Here is a 13,099-nt window from a genome sequence, read left to right as displayed (position 1 = left end):
TAATTAGAACTCCAATGTTATAGATCATCATTTTGTGAAGATGTTCAAAATACATCTGGGTGAAAACCTAGTGACAACTAAAATTATACATTCATTGTTTCTATTTAACATTAATTTGGTTATTCAACCAGAAAGTTTAATCTTGGGTTCTTTTGAGGTTAAAATGAAATCACAAAGTAAAATACATTTTTCCCCAGAAATGCTCAATATAAATAGAAAAAGCCAATATCCCCACTGGTGAGCCATTCTGGAGCTTTTGGTCAAGACATTTATTATGTATTACTAACACATGGCAGATCTGAGTTTTCTCAGCAAACCTGACCACTGATGCAATCACAAAGGCATTAGTTTCCTCCTGTCTCTTCCCAACTCCCACCACAAAAGGAAATGGAAGCACAACAATTATATGTTATATTTATGCATCGTGTCTTTTCCATCTATATGGGGCAAATATAGAAACAATACTCACTTAATGAATCAAGGTGATTGTAATTTTTCCAGCCCAACATACAGCTATTATCATTTAGTGCCACTTAAATCTTTCAGTTATTACCATCCTCGGTCTCACCTTCTCTAATCTAAAACGGACTTTTCACAATTCCTCGCTTGCTATAATGGTTCAGAACAAATTGAGTTCCTCCTTTTACACCAAATAGTCTGCTCTCCCACATTCTTCAACTCAATGTAAAGCTCAGTTTCAACCAAGACTTGTGTACCTCTCCATTGCTAAACTGAATCTTCAAGTATCTTTCTAGCTTTTTTCTTACCTTGAAGTACAAGTTAGCTGAAAAGTGGTTGTTTCAACGTTCAAACCACCTTCTTCAATTGCAACCGTCATATTTTCTTCGTACCACTGGAGTTATTGTTGCTGTAAACTTTTCATACTCTTAAATGTGAAATAACTCTTCCTCAAATCTCTGTTCAAATTAAAACTCGTCCCATTTTCTCCTATCCTAACTTCATTTTCTCCAGGACTTAAAAGCTTGGAACTCCATAACTTCCAATTTTCCCCTTGACAATCTGCAGACTCTTAGCACAGAAACGTGACAGTGCCAAGCCTTTACCTGTTATTAGACTGAGCATTTTCGATCTGAGTGATGCCTTGTGCTAGCTGCTCCAGGCTTTGACCATGGATTTTGTAAAAAAACTCAAAAATATTATTTTCACTCCAATAATGAAACATCATCAGTCTACTGTGATGTGCCATAGCTCTTGATTGTCTGGCAATTACAGTCTTACAAAGAACAAAGAAAATTACAGCACAGGAACAGGCCCTTCAGCCCCTCCAAGCCCGCACCGACCCTTACCTAGCAAAATATCGTATTTCTTTTAAAGTACAGGTATTAAAAAGGCAGAGCATGAATCCTCGCATTTGTTATTTTTAAAAATTGTACTCGATAAATGCAAAAAGTGACAATAAACTATGAGTTACACAAAGTTCTTAGTTGTAAACGTCAAGTGCCTTTCTGAACTATAAGTTAGTCTATGGACTGTCTCTATGTTCAGGAACAGCTTGAAACCTAGAGTCAATTCCTTGTAATTTAAAAAAACAGGCAGAGCAGACAATTTTTTCCACATTCTTGCCAATATTCCTTCTTAAATCATGACCAAAAGTAGTATAGATTAACTGTTCTTTCATATTACCTTTGGGGCATTTCTGGAGCAGGATGTCTGCACTTTGTACTAAAAAACCAGACTTTGCACTCCAAAATCAACTCACCTGAGACATCTTAACTACATTATAATATTAACCATATAAATAGAACTACTTCTAAATCACAATTAATCAAAAATTGGCCTCAGCCACTGCTGGGCAGCTGCAATTACTGCTGTAACAGCCCTGTCCTCTGAACTGGAACAGTTTAGTGATGATAACCAGTCCGAGAAAGGTTAAACACACAAAAGAAAGAGAAAGGAAAAAGCATTGGTGGGGACAGCAGAGGGTGCAAGGAGAGTTATTCATTCACATGCTTTCTTAACCCAATTCTGTCACCTAAGACTGTAATTATCCTGTACGTTACTTAATGGTAATGTTTGTGGGAAAGGTTTGTTGAATAAAGCAAAGCTGGATCATCTGACTGCTTTCATTTGCAGAGATTTGTCTTTTGTTCTAGAACAAAAGAGATTCACATGACTGAATTTGGTATGGAAATAAAAACTAGTGATGTCGGATAATCCAGAGGAAAGGATGATGCCAATGGGTCAGCACAGGCCCCGCCACTCCCACAAAAATAAGGATAAAAATAAGACAAAATATTACTGTTGAGCAGTTATTCCCAATTAGTTCTGGCTCAAGTCAAAATATATAATTTCTCTATTCTCTATAATTTCTCTAGTGGCAGTAGGACTTCCCCCACCTCTTCCCCCCCAAAAGATCATCCCTAGACCCCACCCCCAGCAGGCCCCACCCCGTGCAGTGCCCCCTAGGCATGGGCGCTTTGCCCGTTAGGCAGTGCTGGGGAACAGGCTGGTATTGCCAGGGTGCCAATGCCCATGGGGTACCACCCTTGCCACCCGACCCCCTGGGGGACCCCCCGATTGCTCCCCTTCACTCCAGCAGAATCGTCCTGCTAGTTTCCCGAAAGTGGGGAGCTACTTTGAATCCTGCTGGACTGAAACACTCTGGTGGGGTGGGACATGCTAGCAGGCACAGAGAATTCAATCCCGGGCCCGCTAATAGTATGTAAAATACTATTTAAATGCTTGCCCCACCTCCCAACCAATTTTCAGTACTGTGCAGGTGCCTCCAGAAATCCGAGCCAGAGAAACACAAGCATGGTGCAAATGCTTGCAGGAATCCCATGAATCGGTTAACATGCAATTCTCTAGTGGCAGTGGGATGGGAGATTCGCCCCCTTGCTTTCTTGTGTCATAAGGAGATCCAAAAATTAGGATGTAGGAAACATCTCATTCGAAAAAAGCTAAGGGAAACAGCATCTCATGCAAAAACATCCATGCCTCACGATTCTAAGCTTGTTTAAAAGTCTTCTAATTATGTAAATTTGTGTACCGTATTCAAATTCACAATGCATTTAGATATTTGCTCGAAAGCAGCACTAGTAAAATCTTGCTGACCCTCCAAAAGACTGCCTTCCTCTCAGCCAATGAAAAGAGACTGGCTGGAATTTTTCACTGTTCACGCTTGTCCATCACTGCACGTGAGGATGGAGAATTCGGCACTCAGCCAAATTTCCGTTCACTGCAGTGGGAGTGGAGCATGGCTGGAGAATTCTGGATGGTTAGAGACCAGGTGTACCCTATGCTGGGGACCCTTAGGAAGTCTCAATGCAAAGGCACCACAGGAATTGCCTGAAAAGTTTCAGCATCCAATATGCAGTTCCCTAGCTCCCCAAGACCCTCGGCAAATGTTTCAGCTCCAAGTTAGAGTCAGAGGCTGCAGAAGTTCCAATTCAGTTCCTCCGACGGTTAACCAGGAAAAAGTTAGACAGACAAAAGACATGTCCAACCTTTGGGTAACTATATAACTTAGATCTTCTGGCTGCCTACTGACCTCCCCCACACCTCTGACCCTATGACCAACCCAACTCTTCAGCTTTGCCCCAACCTTCCAACCACCCCCGTGATTCTCTTATTCCTTCCCCCACCACCACCTCAATAACCTAGCCTCAACACCCTACCCACCTAGCTGGCACCTTACCCACTTTACTCACCTGGTCACTTTAACCTGCTGGCACCCTACCACCTTATCCACACATCTCACTCACATCCATTCACCAACACACTGAAAAGCTATTTAAATATCCCAAAGGTTTTTAGTGCGATTGCAAATGAATTTACCAAAATTCATTAGCTAGCGCTGTAAAAAAAAGAGGAGCACTGGCTTGGTTTCCCTCGACAATTCTACACTACGAGGAAGTATTCTTTGAACAGGTACATTCCGCATTTCTGAACAGGCCTTGTTCTGAGCCAGAATTGTGGATCCCGAGCTGGAGTGGCAATCCAATGATGATTGTCAGTTCCTGGAAGATGTGACAATGAATGGAAGCTAAAAGGCAATTTTGTCCTGAAGCCATTTCCACAACCACAATTCCAGTGGAATAAGGACTGATTCTTCTTTCTATGTTTGTGAGCAACTTGGTCAAGGGGAAAATTAAAATACGGCATCACATTAAATTAGGTAAATACACTAATAAGGTGAAATCTCAGAATTCCTTCAACTATCAAAATTTGTTTCAGACCTCCATTAATATTTTATTCTCCACATAAAAACAGATTTTGTAAAGATTTGTGGGATGTTTCAAATTGGCTTGTATATTTTTTCCACACAAATGAAAAAAATTAGGACATTAAATAAAGATGTATATAAAAATATACCCCTACTTCCCATCTGCCCCATGATGATACCATCTGAAAATTCAGCGTTAATTTTCACATGTACCTTGATGACACCCAGCCATCACCTCTACTCACTGCTCCCCTGCTGCTAAATTATCAGTCTGCTCATCTGACATCTAGTGCTAGGTGAGCAAAACTTTCCTCCAATTGAACAGCAAGATGATCAAAGCCATTGCCTTTAGTTACTGCTAAAACTCTGTTCTTCTAGCTACCAATTCCATTCCTTTCCCTGGCATCCGTCCAAGGTGGAACCAGACTGTTCGTAACCTAGGCATCATGTTTAACTCTTTGAGATGAGCTTCCGACCACATCTGTACCATCACCAAGACTGCTTAATTATAGCATCACTGGACTAGTTCTTGCCTCAGTTTACCTCTCATCCATGCCTTTGTTACCTTTACGCTCAATCATTTTTAAAGCACTCCTGGGTAGTCTCCCACATTCTTTACATCATAAACCTGAAGTAATCCAAGACTCTGCTCTCTGTTTTCTTAGTTACGCCAAGTCATGTCTCCCAAAACTGTTATACTGTCTAACCTACAACGATTCCCAGTCAAACAAGGCCTCAATTAAAAAAACTCCTCACCCTTGTTTTCAAGTCCATCCATGGCCCCGTCCTTCCCTAACTTTATATTTTTCACCAGCTATGTAACTGTCTGAGATATCTGTCAACAAATAGATCATCGCCAATTTTAATAACTCCAGTATTAGTGGGCATGCTTTCAGCTGCCTTGGCCCTAAGCTCTTGAACGTTCTACCTACATAATTACACCACTCTCCTCCCCTTTAAACCACTCCCTAAGACTCTTTGACCAAGCTTTTGGCTATCTGTTCTAATGCCATCTTTTGTGGCTTGGTGTCAAATTTAAAAATTGTTGTGTCAAATTTTAAGGCCAAATATCCAATGCCTCTTTTCTGGTTATTGCCACCAAAAACCAAGAAGACACTTGGTTAGTGGACATGTCTATGCATTACGTACATTGCATCATGCTACCTTAAAAAGATAGCTGAGCCAAAAGGAGCTCAAGTTGTATACGCAAGTGCTTTCTGTTACAAATAATGAGTGGTGCACAATGTAATCCTTGCACCAATGCCACCTATCCAAATCACTGACTCACCAATATCGAGCAACATAATGTTCTAATCCTGTTCAACACAAACAAGATAACATGCATTGAATAGCAGCACACATTATCAGGTACAGACTTTATGACAACAAGACAACCGGAATCAATTGTATTGAACTGGCTATCTTCCAAACTGCAGTGAAAGCTAACTTTTAACAGGATAAATATGGTGTTTCTGGGGTGGAGGAGTTGCATCACTTGAATAGGGTAATTGATAAGTGCCTGAATATATGGGGATGAGGGAAACTATCCTCATACATTTCAGCTTTCATTCTACGACAGTTGGGAAAATGGAAGCAACCATGGGGATGCAGAGTGGTTAGCACTTCTGCCTCACAGCCCGGGTTCAATTCCCACTTGGATCACTGTGCGGAATCTGTGCATCATTCCTGTGTCTGCCTGGGTTTCTTTCGGGTGCTCCGGTTTCCTCCCACAGTTCGAAAGACATACTTCTTAGGTGCAGTGACCATACTAAATTCTCCCTCGGGATACCTGCCGGAGTGTGGTGACTAAGGGGATTTTCATAATAACTTCCTTGCAGTGTCAATAAAAGCCCACTTGTGACACTAATAAACAAATCAATTTGGACAACATTTTCTCCTGCCTTCTGGAAATGCTGAAAGACAGAGCTCTACAAACTGGGAGGGAAAAGCTAATTCAATTTAAAGTTTCAAACAAAACTCCTTTACTTGTCATTTAAAAGCAACGGGCCTGAAACAACCTGGCTGCAATGCTAATAATTGCAACACACTGTGTAAACTTACTTTATAAGTAGTTACGTTTTCGTCTATTGTAACAACTATACTTAATAAAATTGCAACTGGAGAAAATAACAATTGAATTAACTTGAAAAAAAATCCTTACATTTTTACAATTTCCTCCTCAGACCAAAGTTCATGAGCACAGCAGTACAGACGGGGTGGGGTGGGGGGGGTGGGGGGGTGGGGGGCAGCAGGCGGCAGGATTTGGTATTTGGGTTCAGAATACCACAGGCCCCAATCCTGCCCTCTGTTTGGGAACAGTCAGCTGAGGGTGATGGTGCCTGAATTAGCTGATTAGTGATCAGAGGGCTCACTCGCCATCCAACTAAAAATGGTGAGCAAAGTCTTGAAGCCGGAATGCCAATGGGAGCAGCTTCAGCATGGAAGGAGTTGCGGCGTGATGTCACCGATAAGGGAGAGAGTGACGCCTCCATCTTGAGGTGCACTCCAAATGCTTCTAATTCTTTTGAGGTTAAGAAAAAATGGTCACAGGTTTGGGACCACCATTGTTGGTGGGGCAGGGCAGAGGATTCCCTCTTGGCACACCAGCCAGTGGAATGAAATTATTTGCTCTCCCATCTTAGTACTGGCCCCATAGGCCTGAGAAAATCCCACCCTTAGTGTACTCTAGTACTCAAGATGCCATTCTTCAGGATTGTTTTTTTATTGGCACTGCAGCCTCGTAGGGCCGAGTGGCCTACTCTTGCTCCGATAACATTAACCATGTGTCTTGCCAAGATTTCCCACTACCAGACATCACATTCTGGCCTGTTCTCACCAGATACCCATAAGCATGCATAACCTAGCAATTCTGCTCAATTAGGGTCTCTATAACCTAAGGCCAGTCAGGTGTCTGTGGCATTCCTCTTGCCATTCAAACCACGATCAACTAACTCAGTAGAGATCGAACCAAGGAACATGTTGGTTTGCAAGGCTCAGCCCCATACTGGAAGCTCCTGCAGCCCTTGTGGAAGCTATGCAAAAAAAATCTTATATTTTACCAGCAATTGAGAGAAATTTTAGTCTATTTTATTAAAATCTTTAAGTGTACATCTGCACTGCCTGGGTAATAATGTGGCAGAGTGGATTGCTCACTCATTCTTCAGTCTGCAAAGATTGGACTGGTCTTGCAATGAATGGGTGAACCACTCTGCCAGCTTATAATCTGGACAGCAAAGGTATAAATTTACACCTGAGCATGGCATCAGGTTCAGAACAGGATAGGCTTCTGCACAGAACCTCAAATTCTAGCCTGGAATCTTCATGGTCACCTGATCTCGTAAAGGTTGCTGATAGAATAAAGGAGCAGAGGGGCCTGGCTATCCAGCGATCATTAAAGCAGGAAGATTTTTTAAAAAAATCAACAAAACAAAGAATATGCAAGCAACAGTTAACGTTAAATGATGATTCCAACTTCAGCCTAAGTGTTGAGCACTCTATCTATGGAAAGACACAAAAGCTAAACGAAGCTATATTGGAAACTGATTCGGATATCTCCAGGCACGGGAAGTTAATATTACAAAGATCGATTTGAAAAATGCGGGGTTCAGAGTATCATGCAGTGTTGTACTAGATGGGTTTTGAGGAGGGAAATAGTGATAGCATCTCATTTACCAGTGGAAGACCCAACAGGTTCACAGATTTTTTTTTTAAATCTGAAGAAAAGGCTAGAAAAGTCTCTTTGTATTCCTCACTAAGTTTACCTGGATATGTTTTTTAATTATATGAATCAAAAAAAGTGTTCAATTAAAAAGCAAAACAAAACACACATTCTACATTTATCTTGGAGCATAATAATACATAAACAGTTCAATTATCATGAATCACCACTGAGTGAGTTGTATAGATAAGATTTATAACTAAGACAATATGATCACTTTCAAACATTGGAGGAGGATGGGGAGGGAAGAGAGGTGGAGGGAGGGGGTCAAATTATTACATTTTTTGTTACCTGTCATTCAAAAAGCAAAAGGATTACTGAACTTTGGAAATAACTGAGTAAACCTACCTGCGGGCAAATTTGGACGTGATCTTGCTTATTATCCCAGTTGAAGTTCCTCTTCGTGCTTGTGAGAGGGCACCAGTATCATGTGACAATGTTGGTGAAGCTGGTGGTCCATTGTACGTGGCAGTTCGTCGTTCCCGTAACTGACCACCATGAAAAGTGCTTCGGCTAGAGCTTCCTCGAGGGAAGCGGGTTCGGTCTGGAGTGGTAGTGCTAATACTGTGTGCAGAAGGAGAAGCAGCAGGCACCCTTTGAGCTGCAGTGCTAAACAAGGAAATAAAAATTGAGATATTTTATAATCCGTTACATATTCCTAAAGGTTTGTCTTTCCATATCTGCAATGTGAGGAGTTGTTTTATTTAATATGCATTTTTTAAACACATTCTTCATGGTAAGGCTAAAAGCGATTAGAATTTTGTTTGGCTTAAATCTGTTCAGATTTAATTTACAATGGAACCGAATGGACACTAAGAAGTGTATTGTATTGGATTTTTCCTCAATTGGATTACACAAATTGAAATTTCTTTCTATAAATGAAATTCCAAGTGAGCACAGACAAGTAAAGCCTCAGTCATTTGAGCGAAAGGAACAAACGTGTTCTTAACCCATTCTTTCTTTTTATTGCATACATGAACAATACTCATCTACATACTAATATCTAGTTGGCCTTATTCAGTTTATGTATGCAAAGTACAGCGATTTGTATAACTTTACCAGTGAGGGTAGCAAAACTTAGATACAACAGAGCAAGAACCATGTCAATGGACCAATGTTTCGAAAGAAATCTCCCACGCATTAAAATGTAACTCCATCTCAGAACATGGATTTGAATTGGAGTTTGCTTCATAACTATACTAAAAACCTCTTAGAATCATAGCATCCCAACAGTGCAGAAATAGGCCATCTGGTCCATCATACATGCACCAACAACTGTCGTACCCAAGCCCTATCCCTGTAACCCCACAAATTTATGCTGCTAACCTCCCTGACACTTCTGCCCATTTTCGGTTCCAGTTGTAACCTCAATTTACAAGACAGCGGATTGCCAAAGTTTGAAGATGGCGTATGTGGTCAAATTTAAATAAAAACTGAAAACAACCTGGCAGGTTGCTCAGCATCCGAAACAGACAACAATTTTCATCAGGGCGTTGATGTGCTATGCTTTAAACACACAGTTATTCCATGATTCAGACTCGCAGTTTGCTGAAACACTCCCATATTTGGAACCTTGTAAAATATTTACCTGGATCGGTAACTTTCACCACCGTCTTCAATGGAAGGTAACGTGACCTTGACTGGGTGCCCAGAAGCCGACATGGATTTCTGATGTCGAGGACGTGCTGATGTTACTCCAGAAGAGGCTGCGGGACTCGCAACAGATGTGGAAGTGCTGCTTGCACAAGCAGACATTTCAGTTAGGCTTATGGGTTGAGGCAAAAGAAAGATAGAAGCCAAAATGTAACACAAAAATATTAAAACAAAAAAAGTGTTACTTTTTCTAGGGAGCCTCACGTATAAATATTTAAGCTCACAAACTTGACACACGAGCAAAGATGGGTAGGAGTCTGGCTTTGCTCAATAAATCTACAGGCTAAACTCCATATTCAGTGCATCAACCCGCATGGCATATGTGTACCACATTGTTGTAACTTATACATATTGGTAGTGACAATATTTTTCTCCCAACTGCATGCGAAGTGGCTTAATTCAGCAAACTATGTGCCAAAAATGTCCATTTATGCTATCTGGTTTTCCACACCAAAGCTTGTGCTTCTCTAAAGCTGCATGAATAATTGCATTGAGTGGAAACAGACACCACTTCAGAACTCAAGAAGCAGAATACTGCCGATGCTGGAAATTTAAAGTCAAAAACAGAAAATGCTGTAAACACTCAGCAGGTCAGGCAGTCTCTGCGAAGGGAGAAGCAGAATTATTTGATTTCCCAAACTTTACAACGGGAGACATTAGTTGTACTGGTGGCGCATTAATGTGGAAACAAAGGCAATACTCAGAATTTTAAAAGAATATAAACTGGTTTCACAGAGAGACTTAAGACAACCGAAATTAATCAAAAAAATGTTTTGTGTTTGTATGGAACAGAACACGTACAACTCTGCAGAATGTTGCAAGTCAGTAGTCCCTCCAAAATGAGGATGATAGCCACCGAGTTTGGTGAGTCTTCAGATGACTGAGGGGCCCAGTTCTGGATCCACAAATTCTTCGGCAGTGGGGGCATGTTGTTGGAATTCAGAGCCCCGGGTTGGCTTCCCTTCTCTTCCTCTTCTGCCACCGTTCTGCCTCAAAGTCAAGTTGCTGAGTGAGCCCTGAAGCACTTTGTGCCTTAACGGACAAGGTGGAGTCATGCCAAGTGGTCCGCAGCCTTCTCCTCCCCATCAATGGTGTTAGTGTTCCCATACTTCATGGAGAGCACTAGCATTGGTCCAGTAGTCCTTCCCTTTGATCCCTAGGATTTGATATGAGAAGCGCTGATGGGAGCTCTCAAGGATCTTAGTGTGGCCTCAGTAGACACTCCAGACTTTAGTAGAGGGGACAGCGTCGATATGACAGCATTAAAAAACACCTTATTAATTTCCAAAAGGTCCCTATTGTTAAAGATACATTGGCGCATCTTGAAGAAGGCAGCAATGGTACAAGTACAAAATGGATTTCCATTTGGACAATAGAGTGAAATTGAAATTACTACCCACATCAGGGGAATATTAAACAGCAGATGAACACGAAAAACAGGAAAGAATCACATTTGTTTGGAACTAAATAAAACAGTGTTTTCCTAACCCACTGTAGGTAGAATTTCACTGCATTGGAGGGTGCTGTTCAGCACATTATGCCCATACCTGGTCTCTACGGGTTTGTTATTTAGTCCCATTCCCCCTGGTGTTGCCCCATATCCTTTTAATTTTTCCTTCTTGAAATATTTATCAAATTTTCTTTTTTAAAATGATTATGGATTCTGCTTTAATCGCGGTATCTGGACACTCCACGTCAAGACCCTCATTTGTCATGTCATCTTAAATTAATCTTTTATGAACTGTCTTCATGGCCTTGACATCCTTTCTAATGTAAGACACGCAAAAATGGACACAATGGGGACAAATACCCAATTATCTGCTCTAAATTGGACGCAGGAGCCGGGGGAAAAACAAACAGAAAAATACATTAAAGCCACTGATAGCGTTTGTCTCCAGGGTTTTCATGACTCTTCTTCTGAAGTTATGATGACTAGGTGGGAGAACACCGGCAGAAATACAATACCAAATATAATGCTCCAGTAATGACATGCAGAGGTTTAGCATTACTGCTTTGTTTTAATGTTTGATTCCCTTAGTCACAGGATCCTACGCTGCTTTCAAATAAACAAAAACAGTACAACATTCACTGTTTTTTCTTTATCAATACACTTTTATTTTCTCCAAAGGGAACCTCAATACATTTGCCAAACATAACTAGTCTTTTACCAATCTGTGGCTGGCCCTTATTTACTCCATCTGTCTACAGCTTCCTCTTCAAATAAATCGGATGGCAATTCAGTCGGTCTATCTTTTCCAAATGCTGTCGCATTTTCCCCAAGCACATCATAGGATCATAGAATGGCACAGTACAGAAGGGGGCCAGGTGGCCCATCAAACCTTTGTTGGCTCTTATTGTTCCCTCCCAGGTCTTTCCTCATGTCCCTATATTTCTTCCTGTTTCGAGTATTTATCCAATTCACTTTTGAAGGTTACTATTGAATCTGTATCCACTGCTCTAACAGGCAGCACATTCCAAATCCTAACCACTAGTTGTGTAAATAAGTTTTCCACATGTCGTATCTGGTTACAGACCCTTCTGGCATTGTAAACAGTTTCTCTGCATTTACTTCATCCAAACCCTTCATGACTTTAAGCAACGCTCTCAACTTTTAGGTGGATGTTGATATTGAGCTGCATGGTCAATAACGTGTTTAATTTGTTAAGCTCATGAGCTGTGTCTTAACACTCGTTTCTGCCACATGGCAAAAACTGTAACATAATGGAGCAAATTTGAAACTTGTTCTCTCAGTATCGCGACTGAGGCAGGCACTTTTCTTTGTATTGTGTTATTATGAGTCCCTGAGGTTATCCACTATTTCACTTTGTCTTGGTATCTTATCCTCCCCCTTGCCTTTTACACTACAGGAACCAAAATTGTTGTAGCAGATTATCTTATTAGCTACATGTATGATGTTACACATGGCAAGAATTAAAATGAGCCCCTCATCTTACAGAAAGTTACTGGAACAATGGACTTCAGATTTATTCAAGTATAGAGAAGACACAAACAGCATTCCAATATTTAGCAAAGGCAGAAACTGAGAATCAAATCTCTTTCATGAAACAAGTATTTCGTATTTTTCAGTCATAGTGCTTTTAATTGAATATGGAAATAGTTTGCTCTTGAATGTGTTTCATTTATCTGCAAACACAAAGGCACAATGCATTTCTACTTATATCATCAAGCACTATTCTTCGCAAAATGCTGTTTCTAATTCTGTAACATATTACTCATCCAATAATGGCCTCATTCAGTTAAACATCCCTTTCTTCTTCTCAACAGCAAGACATTTTGCCTTCATTTGACTCTGATGAATTCATATTGGCTACGCTTATTGTAGTTTTTCATTAGCTCCTGCATGGCTGCTTACTCATTTGACTTTAAGAAAATCAGAGACATTTGACAATATTGTAACATTACAGATTCACACCTGCTATCTTTTCCGTTCTGCATGGCAGAGTATCGATCTCCAGTGGAGCGCTCACACACGTAGGTGTTTCTTCTCGTCATACCTGGGAGCATGTTGTTCTGAAACATTA

General features: G+C 40.8%; 1 protein-coding gene across 3 annotated transcripts in view; it reads right to left on the bottom strand.

Moving 5' to 3' along the window:
• mark1 (MAP/microtubule affinity-regulating kinase 1) overlaps nt 1–13,099 on the bottom strand; it is a 175,545-nt gene that overhangs the window by 9,223 nt on the left and 153,223 nt on the right. For 2 of the 3 annotated variants that reach the window (XM_080200554.1, XM_080200556.1), the window contains exons 14-16: nt 12,991–13,088; nt 9,493–9,669; nt 8,253–8,513 (exon numbers count right to left, since the gene is read on the bottom strand). In XM_080200554.1, the coding sequence (XP_080056680.1) occupies nt 8,253–8,513; nt 9,493–9,669; nt 12,991–13,088 (536 nt within the window). The remainder of the gene's footprint in view (nt 1–8,252; nt 8,514–9,492; nt 9,670–12,990; nt 13,089–13,099) is intronic. The other variant, XM_080200555.1, reaches the window with a different exon arrangement.

This window comes from Carcharhinus amblyrhynchos, chromosome 12 (assembly GCF_965287045.1).
Source record: "Carcharhinus amblyrhynchos chromosome 12, sCarAmb.v2.hapA, whole genome shotgun sequence".
In the NCBI taxonomy this organism is placed as follows: Eukaryota; Metazoa; Chordata; class Chondrichthyes; order Carcharhiniformes; family Carcharhinidae; genus Carcharhinus; species Carcharhinus amblyrhynchos.
Note: the sequence above shows the minus strand (reverse complement) of the source record. Positions and strands in the feature narration are given on the sequence as shown.